Genomic DNA, 26711 nt, shown 5'->3' with positions numbered 1-26711 from the left:
ACTAAGTAAATATACCCACAAACATGGAAAATTAGGGTAGCTAATTTTCAGAGTTACAATCATTGTATAGTTAGGTTGCTTTTAGAGGCTTCCAGTGAGGAATTCCTGCTCCCAACTGGCAGATAGCTGAGGCCGTGGTGGAGTCTATTGCTAGGTTCCTTGCTGTTTCAACAGACATGGAAGACATTCCTATAATCTGGAAAAGAGCAACAAAGGATCAGTGATGGAAAGAGTTTCTGGACATAGATCACTCAGGATACTGTGGACCTAGCTACTTATCTTTTCCTCCCAGAGGTTTATAACTTGGTTTGAATTGTAGTAGGAAGAGCGCTGCATTAAAAAAGGAGAGCTTTGTCCTGATCTTTTCTCCCTGTCTTTCATCAGTAACTAGCTAGTTACTTAGACAGCTTACCAAACCTTTCTAGGCCTTAGGTACTTCATCTGTGGAGTGGGAATGATAATACAAAATTGTTTGAAGTTATTTAAGGCTCTACAATCTATGATCTTACAGAAAGAGAGTTTTCCATGGTATCATATCTATATTTAATGGTAATTGATAAAAAAAACAATTCTAAAGAAATTTAAAACCATTATTGTATGGGTATATCTTCTATAAAGTGATGGGCTCTAAAATGTTAACAATTAGAGTTTGAAAGGAAGAAACAAAGACTAGAGAAAAAGAAAGATTGTCAAAGAATTAAAAATCCTTTAAAATGTTCATATTTTCAGAATTGTCCTTTGTCTGTGATACAAGCATAGAATTGTATTGACTGTATATGTCAAGCTGGAAGGATAAAAATTGATATAAAGAAAAAGCACATTGATAAATTAAAATTAGTATAATACTTAGGAATTTTTGTATAGAAATGTTGATTATATCTGAAATGCCTCTCTTCATTTTTTATTAATATTACATTTACAGAAAATATTTGTGTATTTATTAGAAAGTAGTTGTTCCTTCAAGTTTAAAGTTTTACTTCTTTTATTCTGTTTAAGCCTTAAATTTTTTTAAGTTTTGTATTTTTTTCTGATTATAGAAGTAATATACACTTAATGTGAAAAGTAAAGTTTAAGGAAGTGTAAAGATCCATTAGTTTTTTAATGAGAAGCAAACATTGTTAACATGTCACATTTCTTTCTAGTCTTTTTAAAAAAATGTGTAATGAGTAAAGTATTCATCTTAAATTCATACCTGACCATGATTACTTTCTGGTACCCATGTCAAAACAACTTTGTCTGGTTAGTTCACTGAACAAGCCTATCAAATAAAAAATTAAAGCATTAAAAATTTTGTTAAGAAAGGTGATCACATAGAGTAGGGAAATACTAAAAGGGACAACAGATTAAATCAGGATACTCCATGTGCTTTGGAAACATAAATTAAATTTTTAAAGTTAATTTTTATATCCTTAATGAATGTACATGTTTAAAAAGTCAAACTACGATAAGGTGTATACATTGTAGTATGTCTTTCCCTTACCACTACTTCTCACCCTCCTTAGTCACTTCACTAGAGACAACCACTGTTACTGGTTTATTGAGTACCCTTCCAAAGATACTTTATGCATATGCAGGCATACATCATAATGTATACACTCTGTGAACCAGGGCTTTTACATGTCTGTATGAAAAAAAATATTTAATAAGTACTTACTATGCAGTATTTTTTTAAGTGTTGAGAATATAGTTGTGATCAAAGCAAATAAAGTCTGTGGAAGCTGACAGTTGTAGTGGGGGAAGACATATAGTAAACAGGTAAACCAGTAAGCATGTCAGGAGGTAGTAAGTGCTATAAGAAAAGACTGCAAGGTAAGGGGATAGAGAGGGAGCTAGGCCAAACCAGTTGCCGTCGAGTCATTTCCAACTTACGGTATTTACGCCCTTGTGTGTCAGAGTAGAGCTGTGCTCCGTACGGTTTTCAAGAGCTGTGAACTTTCAGAAGTAGACTACCAGGACTTTCTTTTGAGGCACCTCTGGGTGGATTTGAAACACCAACCTTTTGGCTAGCAGTCAATCACTTAACCTTTTGTGCTACCCAGGGATTCCTAGAAAGTGATAAAGGTAGGGGAAATAGGACTGTTTGAGATAGGGATGTCAGTGAAAGCCTATCAGAACAGAAACCTGAATAAAGTGAGAGAATGAGTCAAGTGGACATCTAGAGGAAGAGCATCCTAGGCAGAAGGAAAAGTATAAAAGCTCTGGGGGAGGAGTATGCTTGGTTGTTTCAGGAAGAGTAAGGAGTCCAGTGTGGCGGAAGTGGAGTAAGGAAAGAAGAGAGTGCTAGGAGACGAAGTCAAGGTGTATTGATATAGCTTAAAAATGATTACATATCATGAAATGTTGAGCTTCGTATATTATACCCGATTACATGGAAGTACCACATTTTCACCTGTGTCCTGAAGGTGGACCCTTAATTTGCTTAAAGTTTTGTGCAGTTAAAAATGGTATAAAAAGAGAGTATACTTATATATACTTCTGTACTTTGTGCATATATGCAAGTATATCTATAAGTTAAATATGTAGGATTTTGAATTAAATTGTCCTCTAAAGAGGTTGTACTAATTTACGCTTTCACTTACAGTAAAGAGCTCCTGTTTCTTCCACGTGCTTGCTTAGGATATCATCAAGCACTTTGCTCCATAACAGTCTGATTTGAAAAATTTTCTGATTGTATTTTAATGGTCTTTTATCTTAATGTGAATGAAGATGAACTCTTTGTATAAATTTAAAAGTCATTTGGGGCCTTCCACTGGTCTTATTTGAACATCAAAAATGCATTAGTCTATAAATGATACTCAAAAAAAAAAAAAAAGTGTGTGTGTGTGGGGGCGAGGTAGAATTAGAGCTCTTCTTTACCAAAAAATTTAAGCCAGTGAATATAGAAAAAGTGAAGGAATTAGGAAAATCATCTTGCAACACCTAATGTAGTAATTGGAGCCCTGGTGGCATAGTGGTTAAGAGTTCAGCTGCTGAGCAAAAGGTCAGCAGTTCAGATCCACCAGCTGCTCTTTAGAAACTATGGGGCAGTTCTACTGTGTCCTCTAGGTGGCTGTGAGTGAGAATTGACTTGACTGCAGTGGGTAATGTAATAATTGATTTTAGTGAGGATCATCAGTGGGTACTAAAAGCATTAGGTAAAAGATTTTTTAGAAACGGAATATTTACGTGTTGCCAAGGATCATCCCACAAATTATTTACTTTTGTAAAGATTAAAATATACCTTTACAGTAGAGGAACCTGGAGGAATACTTAATCTCCAGTTTGTAGTAAACATAGGAGTTAGAGGAACAAGTTAAATGATTCCCTGAGGAAATGATCAAACAAAACTAGAGTGTAGTACATTTTATGAGACAACTGGCCTAGAATTTTCAAAAAGACAGTCATTTAATAAAAAGTTGAAGTAGGCATCTGTGTTAGATATAACAGACTAAAAAGACAAAAACCAAATGTAATGCACAAAACTTATTGAATGCTGGTTTGGAAAAAAAATTCATAAAAATCATTTTGAGAATAGTTTGGCAACTTTGCATATGGACTGGATATTAGATGGTATTAGGGAATCATTGCTAATTTTCTTAGGTGTGATAATGGTATTGGTTATATACAAGAAAGTCCTTATGTTTAGATCTATACTAAAGTATTCAGTGGTGAAGAGTCATGGTATCTGCAGCTCACTTTCAAATACTTCAGCAAAAACATAAATTCACACACAAAAATAAATATGGTAATATGTTAACAGTGTTGAAGGTAGGTGAAGGTGTCCATGTGTACATTGTACTAACTTTTAACTCCTCTGTATGTTTCAAAATTTTGCATAGTAAAAATTGGGAAGAAAATGGTTTTTAAAATGTCATTTGAGAACTTGTATTGCTGGCAGTACAGTGAACTTAATATTCTGAAACTATTAGATATCTGGGTACCTTCTGGTGCACTGCTGGGTTTGCAGAAAGCCAGGGAAATCTTTAGGACTCTTCTTTCTCACCCAGGGACAGATTAACCAGTAAGCAAGGTATGCACGGACTTACATTAAACAAGGTACGTACAGGGTGTTTACTTACTAATCTGTAGTGTATAATTTCACCACAAAAGGCATGGTGAAAACCATGAAATTGTGCACTACAGATTAGTAAGTACAAACAAGTAAGTCCGTGCATACCTTACTTATTGGGTAACCTGTCCCCTTTCTCACCTCACTTCTCTGGCCAAAAAAAAAAACAGAACAAAGTTATGAGTTGAATATGGACTAATGAGCAGTAAGCATACTGGAAAAGTGAAATGGCTTTGAAGCAAATAATGTTATCAACTCAGGGATCCAGACTAAGATCTGGGTAAGCTTTAAGGTTGGAGGGGTGAGCTTAAGACTTCCACATTAAGCTCGGGATCTTGACAAGGACAAAAGTTGATTAGTAATGCTCCTAGGCTGTTGGTACAACCAGATGCAGATTATCTCTACAGGAATGCATTCTTGATTAAGAAGAAAAAAAAAAAAAAACAAACCCATTGTGGTGGAGTCAGTTCTGACTCAGAGCAACCCTGTAGGACAAAGAACTGCCCCATAGGGCTTCCAAGGAGTGGCTGGTGGATTCTAACTACCTTTTGGTTAGAAGCTTGAGCTCTTAACACTGCGCCACCATGGCTCCACATGTATTCTCAATTAGGCCTCTAGAAATTGTACAGATTAAAATAAGTGAGCTATGAACTCACAAGGATTATCCACGTGAGTTAGCAAAAACAGTAACAGATTTAGATCCCTAATGACTTCAGATATTGGAATTATTATTTTTCAGACTATAAAAAAATGAATGAAATATATAAAGACAAAAAAGAACCACATAGAATTTTTAGAAACAAACGTATTTGCTTAAAGAAAAAGCTCAATGCATAGATTAAACAGCAGATATAACTGAAGAGAGAATCAGTCCATGACATGGAAGAGAGATTTGAAGAAATTACCCAGAATGCGGCACAGCATGACAAGGAAATGGAAACTATTGAAGGAGAGATGAAGAGATATATAGAATAAAATTAGAAAGTCTAATATGTCTAATTGGAATTCCAAAAAGAGAATGGAGGAGAGGCAATATTTGAAGAAACCAAAAAACCCAAACCAGTTGCCATTGAGTCAATTCTGATTTCATAGTAACCCTATAGGTCAGAGTAGAATTGCCCCATAGAGTTTCCAAGGAGTGCCTAGTAGATTCAAACTGCCAGCTTTTTGGTTAGCAGCCATAACACTTAACCACTACACCATCAGAGTAACAGATAATTGATGGAAGAAGTAAATCTGTAGAGGAGGAAGCACAAACATTAAAAAAAAAAAAACACCAAACCTGTTGCTGTCGAGTCGATTCCGACTCATAGTGACCCTATAGGACAGAGTAGAACTGCCCCATAGAGTTTCCAAGGAGTGCCTGGTAGATTTGAACTGCTGACCTTTTGGTTAACAGCTGTAGCATTTAACCACTACACCACCAGGGTTTCCAAAAGAAGCACAAAGTATACCAAATAGAATAAATTAGAAACTCACATCTAAATACATTGCGATAACACTGCAGAACAGAAAGACAAAAGAGTTTAAAAACTGCAGAGAACACACACACACAAAAAAAAAAAAAGACAAGCCGGAAGTCGATTTCTTAGAAGTAACAGTGGAAGACAGAGGAAAGAATTTGCTGCCAATTGACCTTCACTAAAAAAATTTCTAAAGAATACTTCAGGAAAAAGGAAAATTACTCCAGATATCAGGTCTGAGATATAAGAGTAAATCAAAGAAATTGGTAGGTGAGTCTAAATAATTATTATCTGAATACAATAACAATAACCTATCATTTTGGAATTAAAATACTGGACATCCATAACATGTTATTTGAGAGGAGTGTATAGGAGTATAAATGTTCCAAAATACTTCTCTTACTCAGGATGAGGTAGTGAGTTGGTGGTATTACATTAACTTTAGACTTTACCAGAGTATAGGAAAAAGAGAACCATTAAAAAATGGGCAAAGGATTTGAAGAGACATGTCTCCAAAGAAGCTATACAATTGACCAATAAGCACGTGAAAAGATGCTCAACATCGTTAGCCATCAGAGAAATCCAAATAAAAACCACAGTGAGATGAGATAACACTTCATACCCACTGGAATGGCTGTAATCAAAACGACAGGCAATAACAAATGTTGGTGAGGATGTAGGGAAGTTGAAACCCTCATACAGTGCTGGCGGGAAGGTAAAATGGTGCAGCCACTTTGGCAACAGTTTGGCAGTTCCTCCAAATGTTAAACATAAAATCCAGCAATTCCACTCCTAGTTATCCACCAAAGAAAATTGAAAACATATTTTCACACCAAAATTGTATGCAAATGTTCATAGCGTCGTCATTTATAGTAAACAAGAAGTGGAAACAACCCAAGTGTTCATCAATTGATAATGAATAAACCAAATGCGGTATATTCATATAATGTAATACTATCCCAGCCATAAAAAGGAATGAAATGCTGATACATGCTACAACATGGATAAACCTTGAAAATATGCCAAGTGAAAGAAGCGAGGCATGAAAGGCCACATAGTGGATGATTCTATTTATATGAAATGTCCAGAATAGGCAAATTTATAGAGATAAAAAATAGATCATTCATTGCCAGGGGCAAGAGAGGTGGGGGGAGATACAAAGTGACTGCTGATGGCTATTGGGTTTCTTTATGAAGTGATGAAAATGTTTGGAATGAATATAGTTGTGATGCTTGTGCAACCTTGTAAATATAATAAAAACCATTGAATTGCATACTTTAAAAAGGTGAGTTTTGTGGTAACTGAATTATATCTCAAACAATAAATATATAAGAAAATTTGAAGGGAAACTGCTAAGGAAATAGAAATACAGTATATAATTTCTAAACTAATTCAGGGTAATCAGTGGAATGAAAAAAATTGAGGAAACAAAACTCGAAACAGAAAAAAATGTATATATCAAAAGCAAAAAGGAACATGGTAGAATGTACACAATAGTCATAATAAACATAAATTATCTAGGTTTGCAAAACAAAAGGCAAGGGATTTGAAGTAAGAATCATAGATCCAGCCTATAAACTGCTCATCAGGGACATGCTTAAATTATAAGGGGGCCAGAATGTTGAAATTAAGGGAATGGAAAAGATATATTATGCAAATAGCAACTAAGGGAGTTAGGAAAACAGAATATTCTCAAAGGAAGTAGAAGGAAAGAGATAATAACATCAATGAAATAGAGAATAAATATAGCAAATATATGTATTTTTAAGCCAGAAATTAACTCATTGAAAAGGCTAATGAAATAGACAAACTTTTGGCAAGATTGGGTTAAAAAAAGGCAACCACAAGTAAACAGTGTTAGCAATGGAAAGAGAACTGCTGAATTCAGCAGAGATTTGAAAACTAAGAGAATCAAGATGACAGAGAACACTATGAAAGACTGTGCCAATTCCTAGAAGAGTACATTGCACTTACTAGACTGATTCAAGGGAAAAATAGCCTAAATAGTCCTGTAACTATTCTAAAATTGTGAATTAATAGTTAAATATGATTCTGTTAAGGAAAGACCAGTCCCAGGCGGTACTAGAGGTGAGTTCTACTAAATAAGTAAAAAAAAAAATAGTGTAAGCCTTTACAGATTTCAGATATTTATAAATAGGGAATACTCCCTAATTTGTTTCATGTAGCCTTGATATCAAAACCAGACAAGGACTGTACCAGAAAATAAAATTAGAATTCATGTACAAAAATTCCGGACATTGTATTAGTAATAATAAATCCAGTAATATATAAAAAGGAAATCATTATAAACAGCTTGAGAGTTTATCCCAGCACTACAAGGGCACTTTGAAATAGGAAATCAGTAAATATAATTCTCCACCAATTGAAGGAGAAAAATCATATGATTATAGATGCAGACAAAGACTTTGGTAAAAGTTAGCACTAATTTTGGATCAAAATTCTTAGGAACCTAGAAATAGAGCTTTCATTTGTATAACACATCGATAACAAACATTACTCTTCGTACTCATACTCTTAAAGTGTTTTGTTTACAGTCAGTAACAGACAAGAATGCCCACTTTTCTGCATTGTACTAGTGGCCCTAATCAGCATAAAAAGACTAGTAAAAGAATTAAAAAGTGACTAGAATAAAGGAAGAAATAAAACTATCATCATTTACAAATTATATGATTGTTTACATAAAACCAAAAAAAAACAAACCCAGTGCTGTCGAGTCAGTTCTGACTCATAGCGACCTTATAGGACAGAGTAGAACTGCCCCATAGAGTTTCCAAGGAGCGCCTGGTGGATTTGAACTGCCGACCCTTTGGTTAGCAGCCGTAGCACTTAAACACTACGCCACCAGGGTTTCCAATTATCTACATAGACAACTAAAAACTATCTACTAACAAATGATCAGAAATAATAAGAATTTAACAAGGTGACTTGATAAAGGTAAATATGCAAAAATCATTTTGCTTTTTTATTCACCAGCAACAAACATAAAACATAATGTATAAAATATATACTTACAATAACAAAATAATACAAGATAGGAGCTAAGCAAATTGTATTTATCTATGGAGAAAATTACAAAAACATAAGACTGCAATAAATGGAAAGGTATACCCAGCAGCTCTGTGGGAGAAAAGACCTAGCGATCTGCTCCCATAAAGATTAAAAAAAAAAAATTTAGGAAACCCTATGGGGCAGTTCTGTTCTATCACATTGGATCGCCATGGGTCAAAAATCGACTGGATGGCACCTAATAACAGCTGCCATGTGTGAGCATAGGAAAACTCAGTATAAAAAATGTCACAGCTCTTAAATTGCAGGTTTTTTTCCCTTTATTGTGCTTTAGGTGAAGGTTTACAGAGCAAATTAGTTTCTCATTAAACCATTAATACCCATATTGTTTTATGACATTGGTTGCCAACCCCATGACATGTCAGCACACTCCCCTTCTTGACCTTGGATTCCTCATTTCCATTGGTCCAGGTTTCCTCTCCCCTCCTGGCTTCTCGTCCTTGCCCCTAGGCTGGTGTGCCCATTTAGTCTCATATACGTGGTTGAACTGTGTATTATTGTTTGTTTTATAGGCCTGTCTAATGTTTGGCTAAAGGGTGAACTGCAGGAGTGACTTCAGTACTGAGTTAAAAGCTTCCCCGGGGGCCATATTCTTGGGGTTTCTCCAGTCTGTTAGACCCCTAAATCTGTCTTTATCTGAGAGTTTGAATTTTGTTCTACATTTTTCTCCTGCTCTGTCTGGGACCTTCTAATGTGATCCCTGTCAGAGCAGTTAGTTGGTGGTGGTAGCCAGGCACCATCTAGTTGTACTGGACTGAATCTGGTGGAGGCTGTGGTAGTTGTGGTCCATTAGTCCTTTGGACTAATCTTTCTGTTGTGTCTTTGGTTTTCTTCACTCTCCCTTGCTCCACACAGGGTGGGACCAGTGGAGTATCTTAGATGGCCACTCACTAGCTTTTAAGACCTCAGATGCTACTCACCACAGTGGGATGTAGAACATTTTCTTTATAAACTGTGTTGTGCCAATTGAGCTAGATGTTCCCTGAGACTGTAGTCCCCAGCCCTCAGTACAGTAACTTGGTCCTTGAGGGAGTTTGGATATGTTTGTGAAGCTCTTGTGACTTTGCCTTGGTCAAGTTTTACTGACTTCCCAGTATTGTGTGCTGTCTTACTCTTCACCAAATTTACTACTTATCTCTTGTCTGTGTAGTGTTTTTCTCTCCCCACTCCTCTCCTTCGTAACCATCAAAGATTGTTGCTTTCTGTGTGTAAACCTTTACATGAGTTTTTATAATAGTAGTCTCGTACAGCATTTGTCTTTTTGTGATCAATTTATTTCGTGCAACATAATGCCCTCCAGATACATCCATGTTATGAGATGTTTTGGAGATTCATTATTGTTCTTTATTGTTGAGTAGTAATCCACTGTGTGTGTGTACCATAGTTTATCCGTTCAGCTGCTGATGGGCACTTAGGTTGTTTCCATCTTTTTGTTATTGTGAGTAATGCTGCAGTGAACATGGGTGTGCATATGTTTATTTGTGCGATGGCTCTTATTTCTCTAGGATATATTCCTAGGAGTGGGCTCGCTGGATCGTATGGTATTTCTATTTCTGGCTTCTTAAGGAAGTGCCATATAGTTTTCCAAAATGGCTGTACCTTTTTGCTTTCCCATCAGAAGTGCATAAGAGTTTGAATCTTCCCGCAGCCTCTCCAACATGTTATTTTCTGTTTTTCTGATTAGTGCCAGTAATATTAGGGTGAGATGGTATCTCATTGTAGTTTCGATTTGAATTCCTTAATGACTAATGATCGTGAGCCTTTCCTCATGAGTCTGTTAGCCACGTGAATATCTTCTTTGGTGAAGGGTCTGTTCATATCCTTTGCCCATTTTTTAATTGGATTATTTATCTTTTTGTTTTAGAGGTGTTGGATTTTCCTACAGATTTTAGAGATTAGACTTTTGTTGGGTATGTCATAGCCAAAAATTTTTTCTCGATCTGTAGGTTCTCTTTTTACTCTTTTGGTAAAATCTTTGATGAGCATAAGCATTTAATTTTAGAAGATCTCAGTTATCTAGCTTATCTTCTGGTGTTTGTGTATTGTTAGTTACGGTTTGTATCCTGTTTATTCCATGTATTAGGGCCTCTAGCATTGACCCTTGGTTTTTCTTCTACGATATTTATAGTTTTGGGTTTTATATTTAGGTCTCTAATCCATTTTGAGTTAGTTTTGTGTATGGTGTGAAGTATGGATCCTGCGCCTGTTTCATTTTTTTTTTTATAGATGTACATCCAGATTTATTTAAATTGCAGTTTTGATAAAAAAATTCTAATAATTTTTTGAGGACTTGAAATGCTGATTCTAAAATGTACAGGGAAAAGCAGAGCCAAAAACAGTTAAGATACTCCCAGAAAAAAATGAAGAAGAAAGTAGTGGGACTTCCCTATCAGTTATTAACAGTTACAAACTTATAAACAAAAAAGTTTGGTTTTGATATAAACTAAACAAATTGATCTATGGAAAAAAAGAGCATTATAGAAATAGATCTACTCGTATATGGAAAAATCAGTGTTTGCCAAAAATGTAGATAAGTGAGAGAAAAGAGAGAATTTTTATTTATTGTGCTTTAAGTGAAAGTTTACAAATCAAATCAGTCTCTCGTACAAAATATGTACACCTTGCTGTGTACTCCTAGCTGCTCTCCCTCTAATGAGAGAGCACACTCCTCCTCTCCACCCTGTATTCCCCATGTCCATTCAACCAGCTCATGTCCCTCTCTGTCTTCTCATCTTGCTTCCAGACAGGAGCTGCTCACATAGTCTCCTGTGCCCACTTGAGCCCAGAAGCCTACTCCTCACCAGTATCATTTTATGTGTTATTGCCCAGTCCAATCCCTGTCTGAAGAGTTGGCTTTGGGAATGGTTTTAGTTTTGGGTTAACAGAGAGTCCAGGGACCGTGTCTTCTGGGGTTCCTCCATTAAATCTGGTCATTTTACTAGAATTTGCGTTCTACATGCCACTTTTCTTCTGCTCCTTCAGGGACTCTCTGTTGTTTTCTCTGTCAGGGCAGTCATTGGTAATAGCAGGGCACCATGTAGTTCTTCTGGTCTCAGGCTGATGGGGTCTCTGGTTTATGTGGCCCTTTCTGTTTCTTGGGCTAATACTTCCCTTGTGTCTTTGGTGTTCTTCATTCTCCTTTGCTCCATGTGGGTTGGGACCAGTTGATGGATCATAGATAGTCACTCGCTAGCTTTTAAGACTCCAAACCCCACTCACCAAAGTGGAATGCGGAACATATTCTTAATAAATTTTGTTATGCCAGTTGACCTAGATGTCCCCTTAAACCATGGGCCCCCACCCGTGCTACTCTGTCCTTCGGCATGTTTGGTTGTATTCAGGAAACTTCTTAGCTTTGGGTTTAGTCCAGTTGTGTTGACTTCCCTTGTATTGTGTGTGGTCTTCCCTTCACCTAAGGTAATTCTCGTTAACTATCTAGTTAGCGAATACCTCTCTCCCTCCCTTCCCACCCTCATAGTCATCAAAGAATGTTTTCTTCCGTGTTTAAACATTTTCTTGAGTTCTTACGATAGTGGTCTCAGATAATATTTGTCCTTTTGTTCCTGACTAATTTCACTCAGCATAATGCCTCCCAGATTCATCTATGTTATGGGATGTTTCGCAGATTCATCATTGTTCTTTATCGTTGCGTAGTATTCCATTGTGTGACTATACCATAATTTGTTTATCCATTTTTCCCTTGTTGGGCATCTAGGTTGTTTCCATCTTTTTTGCTGTTGTGAACAGTACTGCAGTGAACATGGGTGTGCTGGCTCTTATTTCTTTAGGATATATTTCAAGGAGTGGGATTGCTAGATCATATGGTAGTTCTACTTCTAGCTTTTTAAGGAAGTGCCAAATCGATTTCCAAAGTGGTTGTATCGTTTTACATTGCCACTAGCAATGTGTCAGTGTTCCAGTCTCTCCACAACCTCTCCAGCATTTATTATTTTGTGTTTTTTGGATTAATGCTAGCCTCGTTGAAGTAAGATGATATCTCATTGTAGTTTTGGTTGCATTACTCTAATGGCAGTGATCGTGACCATTTCCTCATGCATCTATTAGCTATCTAAATGTCTTCTTTGATGAAGTGTCTGTTCGTATCCTTTGCCCATTTTTAAATTGGGTTATTTGTCATTTTTTTATTGCGGTTTTGCAGTATCTTATAGATTTTGTTGATTAGACCCTGATTGAATATGTCATAGTCAAAAATTTTTTCCCAGTCTGTAGGTTGTCTTTTTACTCTTTTGGTGAAGTCTTTTGATGAACATAAAAGTGTTTGATTTTTAGGAGCTCCCAGTTATGTAGTTTGTCTTCTGGTGTTTGTGCCTTGTTACTAATGCTTTGTATTCTGTTGATGCCATGTATTGGCTCCTAGCATTGTCCCTATTTTTTCTTCCATGATCTTTATTGTTTTAGATTTTATATTTAGGTCTTTGATCCATTTTGAGTTAGTTTTTGTGCATGGTGTGAGGTATGGGTCTTGTTTCATTTTTTGCAGATGGATATCCAGTTATGCCAGCGCCATTTGTAAAACTCATTGCCATTTTGTCGATTCCAGCTCATAGCAACCATATAGGACAGGGTCGAACTGCCCCCAGAGTTTCCAAGGAGTGCCTGGTGGATTCGAACTGCCAACCTTTTGGTTAACAGCTGTAGCACTTAACCACTATGCCACCAGGGTTTCCGAAGACTGTCTTTTCACCTTCAACAGACTTTGGGCCTTTGTCACATAGCAGCTGCCCATAGATGAATGAATTTATGTCTAGATTCTCAATTCTGTTCCATTGGTCTATGTATCTATTGTTTTACCAGTAAGTACTATGCTGTTTTGACTACTGTGGCAGTATAATAGGTTCAAAAATCAGGTGGTGTGAGATCTCCCACTTAGTTCTTCAGTAATGCTCTACTTATCCGGGGCCTCTTCTCTTTTCATATGAAGTTGGTGATTTGTTTCTCCATCTCATTAAAAGATGCCATTGGAATTTGGATCACGACTGCATTGTATCTGTTGATTGCTTTGAGTAAACACTTTCACAATGTTGCATCTTCCTATCCATGAGCAAGGGTATGCTTTTCCAGTTACATAGGTCTGTTTTGGTTTCTTGCAGCTGTGTCTTGTAGTTTTCTTTGTACAGGTCTTTTACATCTCTGGTTAGATTTATTCCTAAGAATTTTATCTTCTTGGGGGCTATTCTAAGTGGTATTGATTTGGTGATTTCCTTTTCGAAGTTCCCTTTGTTGGAGTAGAGGAATCCAACTGATTTTTGTATGTTTATCTTGTATCCTGATATTTTGCTGAAATCTTCTGTTAGGTCCAGTAGTTTTCTTATGGATTCTTTGCGATTTTCTGTGTATAAGATTATATCATCTACAAACAGGATACTTTTACTTCTCCCTTACCAATTTGGATACCTTTTATTTCTTTCTCTAGCCTGATTGCTCTGGCTAGGACCTCCAGCACAATGTTGAATAAGAGCGGCGATAAAGGGCATACTTGTCTGGTTTCCGTTCTCAAGGGGAATGCTTTTGGACTCTCTCTGTTTAGGATGATGTTGGCTGTTGGCTTTGTATAAATGCCCTTTATTATGCTGAGGAATTTTCCCTCTATTCCTGTTTTGCTGGGAGTTTTTATCATGGATGGATGTTGGACTTTGTCAAATGCCTTTTCTGCATCAATTGATAAAATCATGTGGTTCTTGTCTTTTGTTTTATTATGTGATGGATTAAATTGATTGTTTTTCTGATGTTGGGCCATCCCTGCATACCTGGTATGAATCCCACTTGGTCACAGTGAATTATTTTTTTGATATGTCGTTGAATTCTGTTGGCTAGAATTTTATTGAGGATTTTTACGTCTACATTCATGTGGGATATTGGTCTGTAATTTTCCTTACTTGTGTCTTTATCTGGTTTTGGTGTCAGGGATATGCTGGCTTCATGGAATGAGTTTGGGAGTGTTCCATCTTTTTCTGTGCTCTGAAATACCTTTAATAGTGGTGGTGTTAACTCTTCTCTGAAAGTTCGGCAGAGTTCTCCAGTGAAGCCATCAGGTCTAGGGCTTTTTTTTGTTGTTGGCTGTTTTTAAATTACCTTTTTAATCTCTTCTTTTGTTATAGGCTTGTTTAGTTGTTCTCCCTTTCTGTTAGTTTAGGTAGGTAGTGTGTTTCTAGAAATTTTCCTCTGGGTTTTCATATTTGTTGGAGTACAGTTTTTCATGGTATTCTGTTATGATTCTTTTAATTTTAGTTGGGTCTATTGTGCTATCACCCATCCGATTTCTTATTTGGGTTATTTGCTTCCTCTTCAGTTTTTCTTTTGTTGGTTTGGCCAGTGGTTTACCGATTTTGTTCATCCTTTCAAAGAACCAGATTTTCGTCTTGTTAACTCTTTAAATTGTTTTTGTAGTCTCTATTTCGTTTAATTCTGCTCTGATTTTTATTATTTGTTTTCTTTTGCTGCCTGAGGGCTTCTTTTTCTGCTCTCTTTCTACTTGTTCAAGTTCTAGGGTTAATGTTTTGATTTTCGCCCTATCTTCTCTTTGTATGCGTCCATTTATTGCTATAAATTGACCTCTGAGCACTGCTTTTGCTGTGTCCCATAGGTTCTGGTAGGCTGTGTTTTCATTCTCATTGGAGTCTGTTAATTTCTTTATTTTGTCCTTAATGTATAACTCAGTAGTTTTTGAGTACAGTGTTGTTCAGTTTCCATGTGTTTGATTTTTTTCCTTGCTTTTTCTGTTATTGATTTCTGTTTTTATGGCTTTATGACCAGAAAAGGTGCTTCATAATATTTCGATGCTTTGGATTCTGTTGAGGCTTGCTTTGTGGCCTAATATGTGGTCTGTTCTGGAAAATGTTCCATGTGTGTTGGAAAAGAAAGTGCACTTGGCTACTTTTGGGTGGAGTGTTCTACGAGATCACGTTGGTTGATTGTGGCATTTAGATCTTCCGTGTCTTTATTGAGCTTCTTTCTGGATGTTCTGTCCTTCATGGAAAATGGTGTGTTGAACTCTCCTACTATTATTCTGGAGCTGTGTATTTGTCTTTTCGATGCTGTTAGAGTTTGTTTTATGTATTTTGGAGCCCTGTCGTTGGGTGCGTGAATATTTATTATGATTATGTCCTCCTGGTATATTGAACCTTTAATCATTATGTAGTGTCCTTCCTTATCCTTTGTGGTGGATTTTACTTTAAAGTCTATTTTATCAGAGATTAATATTGCCACTCTGGCTCTTTTCTGATTGTTGTTTGCTTGATATATTTTTTCCATCCTTTGAGTTTTAGTTTGTGCCTTTTAACCTAATGTGTGTCTCTTGTAGAGAGCATATAGATGGATCGTGTTTTTTTATCCATTCTGCCACTCTCTCTCTCTCTCTCTATTGATACGTTTAGTCTGTTTACATTCAACATAATTATTGGTAGGTATGAGTTTTTTTTTTTTTTTTTATGAGTTTAGTGTTATCACTTTGATGTATTTTTTTTTTAGTAGTTTTAGTTCTTTATATTCCTAGGATTGTGCTCGCTGGATCATGGGTTATTTCAGTTTCTAGCTTTTTGAGGAAGCCCTATACCGTTTTCTCTAATGGTTGAACCAGCTTACAATCCCACCAGCAGTGGAACAGGTTCTGATTTTCCTGCAGCCTCACCAGTGTTTATTTTTTTCTGGTGTTTTGATCACTGTCATTTTTGCAATGGTGAGATGGTATCACAGTCTAGTTTTGATTTGCATCTTTCTGATGGAAATGATTGTGAGCATATTTTCATGTGTCTTTTGGCCGCTTGAATGTCCTCTTTGGTGAACTGTTTGTTCCGGTCGTTTGCCTGTTTTTTAATTGGGTTAGTCTTTTTGATGTTGAGTTGCTGATCTATGTATTTTATAGAGATTAGACCCTTATCAGATATATCATTCCCAAAGATTTTTTTCCCATTCCGTAGATTCTTTTTTTACTCTTTTGGTGAAGTTTTTTGAGCATAAGTATTTAATATTTAGGAGGTCCCAATTGTCTAACTTGTCTTCTGTTGCTCATGCATTTGTAATAGTTTTTGGTATCCTATATTTCTCTTAATGGTTTTCATGCCACCAGGCTCTTCAACCTCTGATACAGTAATTTTTACCTTTTTTTTTTTTCCATGTGAAACACTAGACAAATGGCACTCTTACATGCTACCTTCCCTGGGCTTCGGGAAATGTATATATCTTAGCTATGAGTATTCTACCCCTTTTTCCCTCACTCAAGAAAGCATGGCAAGATGCAACTGGAAGACTGATATTTTAATTGATGTATTTTGAAATTTGCAAACTTTAATTTTTAGTAAAATATTACCTAATAGTAATAGTCATACTCCACATACTCTCAAGTCCTGACACCTCAATTAAGAATGGCTGCTGTCATCCATTTTATACATTGTTGCTAAATTAATCTTTAGTCTAAAGTACAGTTTACTGTCTCTCAGCTCAAAGAGTATGTGACTGATAAATTTAAATCTGTATCTCTTACTCTAATATTTGGACAAATCTTGATTTGCTTTAACTCATTTTTCTGGTATAATTTCATACTCTTCTCTTTGCTTATTATATGTACAAACCAAAAGAGAAGCCTTGAAGTGTCCTTCTCCTTTCCTGTGTTCGTGCACCTTTCTTCGTCTAGAGTTTCATTTAATCATGCTCATGTTTCAAGGTTTAATGTAGATGCCACCTTTACTTATTATTTATGTACTTGTGGCACTGTGGTTAAGAGCTCGGCTGCTAACCAAAAGGTTAGCAGTTCAAATCCACCAGCTGCTCCTTCGAAACCCTATCAGGTGGTTCTGCTCTCTCCTATAGGGTTTCCATGAGTCGGAATTGACTTGACGGCAATGGGTTTGGTTTGGTTTTTGTTTTGCGTCTCCTGCTAAAGTATGCAGTTCCTTGAGGACAGAATCTGTTTTACTCATCTGCTTATCTCCTGTCCATGGTGATACATATATATATATATACACTTACTGTATAATATATAGTAAGTATTCTCTAAAAATTTAACAGCCCATTTTTCTTCACTACTGTTAATATTAGTAATGCCATTATTATTACTATTATTGAAAGATGAGTTCAAAAATTTAATCTTGGATTCTGTAGACAGTTTTCTTAGGTATGATCATCGTGATATTTACTGAGTTTGTGCTTCTTTCCTTATTACTCAGCTGTCTTTATTTGTATAAATTAGGAATATACGTTTACATTCTTGTAAAGATGCAACTATAGATCTTATCTATATAAATCATTATCACAAAGTGACTAATGAAGAGTGCATTTACCTCAATAAGATTGTAATTTTTCAAGATACACTGAAGTACAGTAATATACTTGAATAGCTCTCTCCTTTGCTTACATCTTTCAGTGGAATTTTATTGCTCTTGGCATAAAACTGAAAGTCACAGCATAAAGTACCCTTATAACATTCTTTAATTTCCCCTTTGTAACATTTTCCATATTTGTAAATTCTTGTTTAAATTTGGTCTTGCCTGCTAGGTTATAAAGTTTCCTAAGGCCAGAGACATGGTTTTTATTGTTTATTATTCTTTTCCCACTGTCTTAGGCATCTAGTGCTGCTGTAACAGAAATTCCACAGGTGGATGGGTTTAACAAAGAGAAGTTTATTCTCTCACAGTTCAGTAGGCTAGAAGTCCGAATTCAGGGTGCCGCCTTTGGGGGAAGGCTTTCTCTCTCTCTGGGCTCTGGAGGAAGGTCCTTGTGATGCATCAGTCTTCTCTTGGTCTGGGAGCATCTCAGCACAGCAACCTCAGGTCCAAAGGACATGCTCTGCTCCTGGCACTGCTTTCTTGGTGTATGAGGTTCCATGTCTCTCTGTTTGCTTCTCTCTTTTATATCTCAAAAGAGATTAGCTTAAGACACTATCTAATCTTATAGATCTCATCAATATAACTTGCTAATCCATTTTATTACATCATAGTGATAGGATTTATAGCACATAGGGAGATCACCTCAGATCATAAAATGGTAGACAGTCATATAGTACGTAGCCAAGTTGGCATATTTTGGGGGCACACAATTTAATCCACGATACCCACTGTCTAGTACAATGCCTGATACAGGATAAATGCTTGGTAATTATCGGTTGAATTCAATTGAATTAAAGTTGATACCATGATTTCTAGACTGGACTGATGGAAGAGTAGTGGTAACATGAATGACAATATTGAGGAACAAACCTCACAGTATCTTCTGTGGTATTTTGTGATAGCCTGTTTTCTTAGAAATAGTCCCAACAACACTCATTAAAAATATGTATATATTCCTTTGGAACAGAAAATAATACAACCATTTGAAATAACCACAGTTTTACCTGTGGAGATTTTATTTATTTTTTGAAGTTTTTTTGTCATTCTCCAGTTCCTAATTATGTTACGACTTGTGTTGGGAAAAGTAAATCGTATTGGTATTTCTCACTTTAATTTACAGTTCCCTTTTATGCAGTGTTTGATAACATGTCTGATTCATCTCTTTTTAAAAAAATTTTTTTATTGTGCTTTAAGTGAAAGTTTACAAATCAAGTCAGTGTCTCACACGAAAACTTACATACACCTTGCTACATACTCCCAATTGCTCTCACCCTAATGAGACAGCCCGCTTCCTCCTTCCACTCTCTCTTTTTGTGTCCATTTTGCCAGCTTCTAACCCCCTCTACCCCCTCATCTCCCCTCCAGGGAGGAGATGCCAACATAGTCTAAAGTGTCCACCTGATTCGAGAAGCTCACTCTTCACCAGCATCCCAACCCATTGTCCAGTCCAATCCCTGTCTGAAGAGTTGGCTTTGGGAATGGTTCCTGTCCTGGGCCAACATGATTCATCTCTTATAAAACTACCGTATTCTTTCCCATGACTTTGAATTACCCAATATAGTGATAGGATATGCTTTTTCAGGTTAATTTCATTTAAATGGCTTTTTTATACTAGTAGTCCAAAATGATATAAGCATTTGAGACCGTTATAATTCATGTAGGCACTAGTATAGTCCGTAGTGAAGGTTGCAAAATGTAATTTTGCAATGTGATATCCAAAGACTTAAAGGTGGTTTTCTAGAATTTTCAGATTGAAATTCTGTTAAGAGAAGTTATCAATTATTTTTACTTAATAAAGGCAATTTGCCTGCATTTTAAAAATATTAAAGACTGTATAATGCTCTCATCCCCAGATTCTCCAGCATGGCCTTAGAAGAGAAAATTCTCTTATTATTATTTAACTTAAATTTAAGCTTCAATTTAAAGTTTTTGTCTGGAGAATATATGTGAAGTTTTGCCTATGCCAACAAATATTAAAGGTGGTTGCAGTGAATTTAGGATTTATTTTAAAATACGTTCATGAGAAAGCAATGTATAATTTCTGCAATTCTGATTTAGGACCTGGGTGGTGGTGCAAATGGTTAAGGCATTCAGCTGCTAACCAAAAGGATGGCAGTTCATCCACCCAGAGATGCCTGGGATGAAAGGCCAAGCCACCTACTTCTGAAAAAATCAGCCGTGAAAACCCTGTGGAGCACATAGTTCTGCTCTAACCTGGGGTTATCATGAATTGGAATCACCTTGGCAGCAACTGATCGATGTATTCAGCTTTAGAGCAAATATCTTATTACTGCTTTTGTTTTCAGATTTTCCTTTTAGTTTATGTTTATTATACTAGCGGACATAAATTTGAGGACTTTTAAAGCTGTTTCTGCCTGCCAGTAGACAGGAATGTATACATAATGAGAATTTTACTTGATTATAAATAGAGAGAAATATGTGTAACATTCGAAATGAGAAAATGCTATATTGGTCTTTTTCATGTTTTGTACATTTGTTGTGGTTTTAGTGATCCATCACATCTGTTGTTCATGAATTTTTTATGCTGTATGGGAACTCTGAAATGAAGGTTACATTTTTTGATACTCTGTGTGTGTGTGTGTACTTTATGGTCCGGGATGAATTTATGTAGAGGGTATTTCTTTTTCTTTTGAGGGGGCGGGGAGGAAGCAGTGAGGATAGGAAACGTTCAGAAATTGGCATGCTTTTGAGTTTGAAAAATCTTGTGTTTTTCCATAATGCCCTCTTGTCTACATAAAGCATATTACACGTTTAAAAAGATCACTGATGCTTGTGGCTTGGGAATGCATGGGGCAATAGAAAAGTCAGTGGCTATGCAGATTCACTGAACTAAGCTTTTTCAAATTAATAAATCCCAAAAGATCCTAGTAGCTGATTCATTGTAAGTAGTTTTCTATAGTGAGGGTTACACAACTGTGAGGGTACTTGACCCACATTTTATAACAAAAGGAAGAGTACGTGTTTTTATTTTTGTTTCATGGTAAATGCATTCGTAACATGAAGGATGCATTTTTGAAGAATTCATTCAGGATCATAACATATAAATTTATGTCACTGCAAAGTGAAAAAATCTTCAAGCTCTTTCTTCATGTTGGTACTGGGAGGGAGAGAGAAACAGAAGAGATTTTTATTTCTGAGGAACTATCCCCAAGGAAAAAAACAGAGGCAAATTTTTAACTTGTCTGTGGAATCTAAAATTTAACTTAATTTTGTTTTTAAAAAAAATCTGTATTTAAATCTCATATCTGATTGTAGCTGTGTGTCTTTGCTTCTAATAAGGTCAAATGAGTGATTATCTTGAAGTCAACATAATTTTCATTTCAAATTGGATTGTAGAACTGTTGAACACTTTCACAAGGAGAGGAAGCTAGCAAGAAAACAGGAAGGGGACCATATTCTGATGTTTCATATATATGGGTGTTGGGATAGGTGACCCACAAAAAGATCAATTTAAAATACACTTATCTTTAATATGTTACATGGCAAGGCATACTGAAGGCATATTGTTGCCATTGTTTTAATATATTCCAAAACCTTCCACATTTTGTTGCACATGGATTTATCTAAAAACTGCTCTTACGGAATCCTTTATTTTGCTAACAAAATTTTTTGAAAAATATATAATTATATACGGTTATAAACTATGAAATACATGTTGGTTAATGCTTTTTTTTTTTTTTTTTTTTACATTTTCTCTTCTGTATATTTATAATGGAAACTTTCTTTTTTTCCCAAATGATTATGCTGGACTTGTACCCAAATATAGATACTCATTCAGCAAAGATTTATTGAGCTAGTATGTGTCAGGCACTAGAGATAGGAAGATAATATAGTTCTTGCATTTGAAATGTTCGAGAGGCTGACATGAAGACATAAAATTCAATACAAATAGATTGTAAACTTTGCAAAAGTAGGGATTCGTGTCTGTATAATGATGCATTGCTATGTTGCCAGTAAGTTAGTTAACTGTATGGGAAAGTCAGAAAAGCTTCACAGATGAGGTGACATTTTAAGTGTGAAAGAGTTTGTCAGGAAGAAAGGGGAGTCAAGGACATTAGCAACACACACAAAGGCATGCTGTAATGAAAGAGCATGAAAATTTCTGGGAACAGTTTAAAATTCTGTGTGGTGGGAGCATAGCAGGACGATAGGAATTTAGGCCATCAGGAAACCCAGTGTTTTCAGTCATTAGGAACACCCAACATTTTGAATTGATGTTAACATTTTGAGCTTTTTTTTTTTTTTTTTACCTTAGTCACTATTAGACTATATATTATGCAATATTTTGCATGTTTAATTCCTTTATTCATACATAGAAGTGGATACAACTTCATTTAATCCAAAAATCTCTGTTTAAAGTTAAATTAAAAAATCTCTGCGAAGTACAAATAAGATATTAATTTATTATTTCTCAGAACTAAAATTTGTCTTTGATTTTGTAAGCTGGTAACTCTCTTTTTAAGAAATTACCAGAGAGCCCCCTACAAATGCAATTTTAAAAAGTAATCCAGTGTTTCAGTTTTTAGTTTTAAAAACTTTAGTCTTAAGATTTTATATAATATGCTCAAGATTTGAATAAACACAGAATTGTTTATTTTTCTCTAGGACCTTATTCTTCATGTCGCCTGCAAATTCTGTTTTCCATGTGTTTCTACTTTAATATAAATAAGACAGTGATTTGATAAAGCATTCTTCTTCTACCAGGAAGAAATACTTACCATGAGAGTAAATCTTTTTGATTATGAATTGTATCAGTTTTTCTGAAAAAGGACAACCTATGAGTGACTTGGAAACCCTATTAGGGGAGGAGTTTGAGGTTGGGAATGATTTGGCTTACAATTTGCCTAGAGAAATGCCCAAACATGGTACCAAAAAGTTCTTTGATCTAACAGTATCAAGTTCTTTAAAGTTGGTATTCAATAAACTTTTAAACCCTTGATTTTGAGAACATAGTGGTAATTAAAGTGTCTGCTGTTTTTTAATGCTATATACCATTGTAACTGCTAATAATAAATAGCATTTCCTGCTTTACACCAGAAAATTTACATTCAAAATATTGTATGTGTTCTCTGATTTTTTTTCTTACAGCTTGCCAGTATTTGCCGTGCTGAAATGTTTTAATTTAAAATTTCCTTCCTTTGTATCTTTTAGTTTTCTCTGTTGCTGCTTTTTCTGTGACACAAGCCTTTCATTATAGTCACTCTTCTTTTTTCCTTCCCCACTTCTTTCTTTTCCTTTTTTAAAGCCATGAGAAGCCGATCCATTGGTGAATGTGCTCTGCCATCGGCCTATATACGCAGTGCTAAAAGTGCTCCTGTTCTGATCCATACTTCCAAACCCTTCTTGCCTGATATTGTTCTCACTCCCCTTTCTGATGAGCTTTCAGGTAGTGCCACCTCTGCTAATTTCTGCACCACCTTTTTCACTTTTTAATTCTTCTGCTTTCAAAGTTTGCTTAATCAAATAAACTCTTCAAAGTTATTTTCTTTGGGGGAGGTGTGGGAAATTGGGAAAGTGATTGAGAAATCAACATTTTCAGTTATTTGAACTCTAATGCTATTTTTGCAGTTCATTCTGGAAGTGCTAAGTTTAGTGCTGTGCCAATGTCCAATATTTTTGGTTGTAAATGGCCAATTCTTTTCTGTTTGTTTGATTTTTTTCTTCCCCTCAGGTGGTTAAAAGAAGTAGTAGTTGATAATTGTGGCATTATAGATGTCTCAGAAAAGGTGACTTGGAAGATAATAATCAAAGCCTTGACTTTTAATTTTCCATTGTTTTGACTAATGATATGGTAAATCTTGAACAATGCATTCTCCATCATCTATAATAATAGAACTAAGCAAAGGGAAAGCGGTAATCAAGAAAAGTATGTAATCTGAACATTGCTTTGAAATAAATCTTTGTATTTGTATTAGATCAAAATAGTATATAGAATTCTAGGAACTCACACTTTAAACCAAATAAAGCCCCATCTTCAATGATCCATAAAACTTGCTTAGCTTTTCAATTCTGCCTCGAGTCTTTATTCTCAGTACTGGGATGGTCTTCTTTTATTAAGGTTTAATTAACATAAAATGCCCAGATCTTGGATACAGCTCAATGAGCTTTGAGAATTGTATGCACCCCTATTACCCATCACTGCGATCAAGAAGGAGAATGTTTCCATTACCCCAAAGAGTTCCCTGTTGACCCTTGCCAGTCAGTGCTTCCACACACACAACTGCTTTTTAATTTCAATCTCCATAGATTAGTTTTGTCTCTTTTTTGAGAACTTTTGCATAAGTAAAATTATTCAGTACCTCATCTTTTAGGGAGAAGCAATCTTCCGTTGGATATAGCTACTGTGCAAAGTGTGCTAGCTCAGAAACAAATTACTTGTACATTTTTGGATGTTTTCCTGTACTTTTTCTTGGAAGCATTTTCCCAAGATTGTCACTTTTGATGAGGTTGCTAATTTTTTTAAAAGCAAATTATCTCGGTACTTTTTCTGTTCCTAATGGGCAGTTCTACCCTGTCCTATAGGGTCACTATGAGTCGGATTTTTTTAATGGACTGTAGACTTAGGCAGAGGCAAGGTACATTGCTATTAATAATAATGATATTTCAGATGGCTACTTTCTACTACCCCCAACTAATGTCACTAAGATCAAAGATTTCTCCCAAACATACGGGGATACATAATTGAGAGTTAAATGTTTGTAGAACTAAAGATACTATTGTATTTGGTAGCCTTTGGAAATATTGTAAATGAAAAAACAGTATTTGCTTTTTTTCAAAATGTTTGACCTTACTTATGAGATAATAAAGCAGAGTTACCAGATGCGATATGATTGTGCTTTCTAATTTAGTATACCTTGATTGGGAAACAGTTACTTCAGAATATTCTTTATGATTTTTTGAGAGGTGTTCAAGTGTTATTTTTTCAAACTATAATATAAATAATTACAAATAATTCATGATGAATGAGGTAGTTGATTTTGCAATTTAATTGATAAGTGATAATGATAAAATAGAAAATTTGGCCTCAAAGCCAAACCTAGGTGCTTAGTGTTTGATATATGAGTGAATATATTTTACACCACTAGAATTAGGCAGCATGGATATTCACACAAAAAATAGGCTAGAAAATATTTAGATGGAAGGATGTAACTTTTAATAGAGGAGGGAAAATGACACATTTTTTATTACATAAGATGCTAGCTACAAATACAGAATTAGAGAATTTTATTTTGACTCTTTAGTGCTCCACTTAAGCACTGTGCTTTTTTATGTAAGTAGCACCTGTTTTGGTTGCTACATCAGGTTATAATTTACTTGAATTGGTTACAAAACAGTATTCTTGTTCTTATCATTAAATTATATATAACTAAAAAACTCCCAGTTTGGTGTAAACTTGTCTTAGATATATTTTTTGTTTCAAGCTTTTTCTTTTTTTTGGAGGGGGGTGCCAAATATACTTAAGCATTTCATGTAAACCATTTTTTACCTGTTTAGAAAAAGTTAATTGAGTTTTGGCCACTAATTTTTAAAAGTTTAGTTGGGTCAAATATTCTATCACTATTGTTTAAAAAACTGTCAGAAAAATTTCTTGTGTTTCTAAGTATCTTAAGGTCTTTACAAAATTTCTTGTCTGCAAGTTAAATAGTACTTTAGCATATATATATTTTCAGTACTAAAATAGTTTTAAAAGCCAAAATAAGCAAATATGAGGTTTTCCTTTTGAAGTGTTCTGAACTAGCCCAGATTAGAAATATATATGTCAGAATTCTTGCTTTGTGGTAAATATATAATTCACAAAGATTAATTTTTTATGAATCGATGAGGGACAGGATTTTATGAAACATGTTTAAGAGAAATTTTATTTTTCTGAATGGCAGTTTTATTTGTTGTTGTCTTCATTTTCCTACCATTAGGGTAAAATGCCTTTTATCATGGATTTAAAGATTTAAATAATGAGACACCAGTTACTAAAACAAAAATTATATTTGATTATCAAAATAATAAATGTTCATTTTAGAAAATGTGGAATAGTATATTTAAAAATACATAATTTCCCAAACCGAAGAAAATTTATTGATAAATTTTAAAATGCCGTTGCCTCCATTTTTCTATATCTATGTGTACATATAAAATATAGAAACATAAGTTAGTGATTTAAAAAAAAAAAGATCATCTTTCTCCAAAATATTTCTCCTAGGACTTAAAAGAGGCAAGAAACATGTCATATTAAAGTAGCAGCAGAAATTCCTATGAACTGACTTACGAATTAGCAGTTTACAAGCTCATGTCAAAAGAACACTGTTCAGAAGATGTTAAAACGTTTATAGAGAAAAGGGTTAAAGATTCATAGTGCACATCAACGAATTTAAAGTCCCCCACAAGTCCTGTAGTTAAAAACAAAACTATTTGATCCAGTGTTTCTCAAACTTATTGGAGCATAGAATACTTTTCTAGGTACACATATTGACACTTTATAGCATTGAAGTTTCAGAGGGAATAGATTTGGGAAACACCGAGCTAAACTTGTAATTAAAAAAAAAAAAATAGCACTGTGGAAATTGGACAGGATCATTCTTATACCAACTTACATAGTAACCAAAAAACCCAGTGCCCTCAAGTCGATTCCGACTCATAGCGACCCTATAGGATGGAGTTAGAACTGCCCCGAAGAGTTTCTAAGAAGCACCTGGTGGATTCTAACGGCTGACCCTTTGGTTAGCACCCGCAGCAGTTAACCAGTACACCACCAGG

General features: G+C 35.3%; 1 protein-coding gene across 8 annotated transcripts in view; it reads left to right on the top strand.

The window, feature by feature from the left end:
• RALGAPA1 (Ral GTPase activating protein catalytic subunit alpha 1) overlaps nt 1–26711 on the top strand; it is a 258926-nt gene that overhangs the window by 84361 nt on the left and 147854 nt on the right. For 2 of the 8 annotated variants that reach the window (XM_064292405.1, XM_023546116.2), the window contains exon 17: nt 23206–23346. The exons of the other annotated variants lie outside the window; for them this stretch is intronic. In XM_064292405.1, the coding sequence (XP_064148475.1) occupies nt 23206–23346 (141 nt within the window). The remainder of the gene's footprint in view (nt 1–23205; nt 23347–26711) is intronic. 8 annotated transcript variants of the gene reach the window in all.

The sequence above is a fragment of the Loxodonta africana genome, chromosome 10 (assembly GCF_030014295.1).
Source record: "Loxodonta africana isolate mLoxAfr1 chromosome 10, mLoxAfr1.hap2, whole genome shotgun sequence".
Lineage (NCBI taxonomy): Eukaryota > Metazoa > Chordata > Mammalia > Proboscidea > Elephantidae > Loxodonta > Loxodonta africana.
This window is presented reverse-complemented; position numbering and strand designations above follow the sequence as displayed.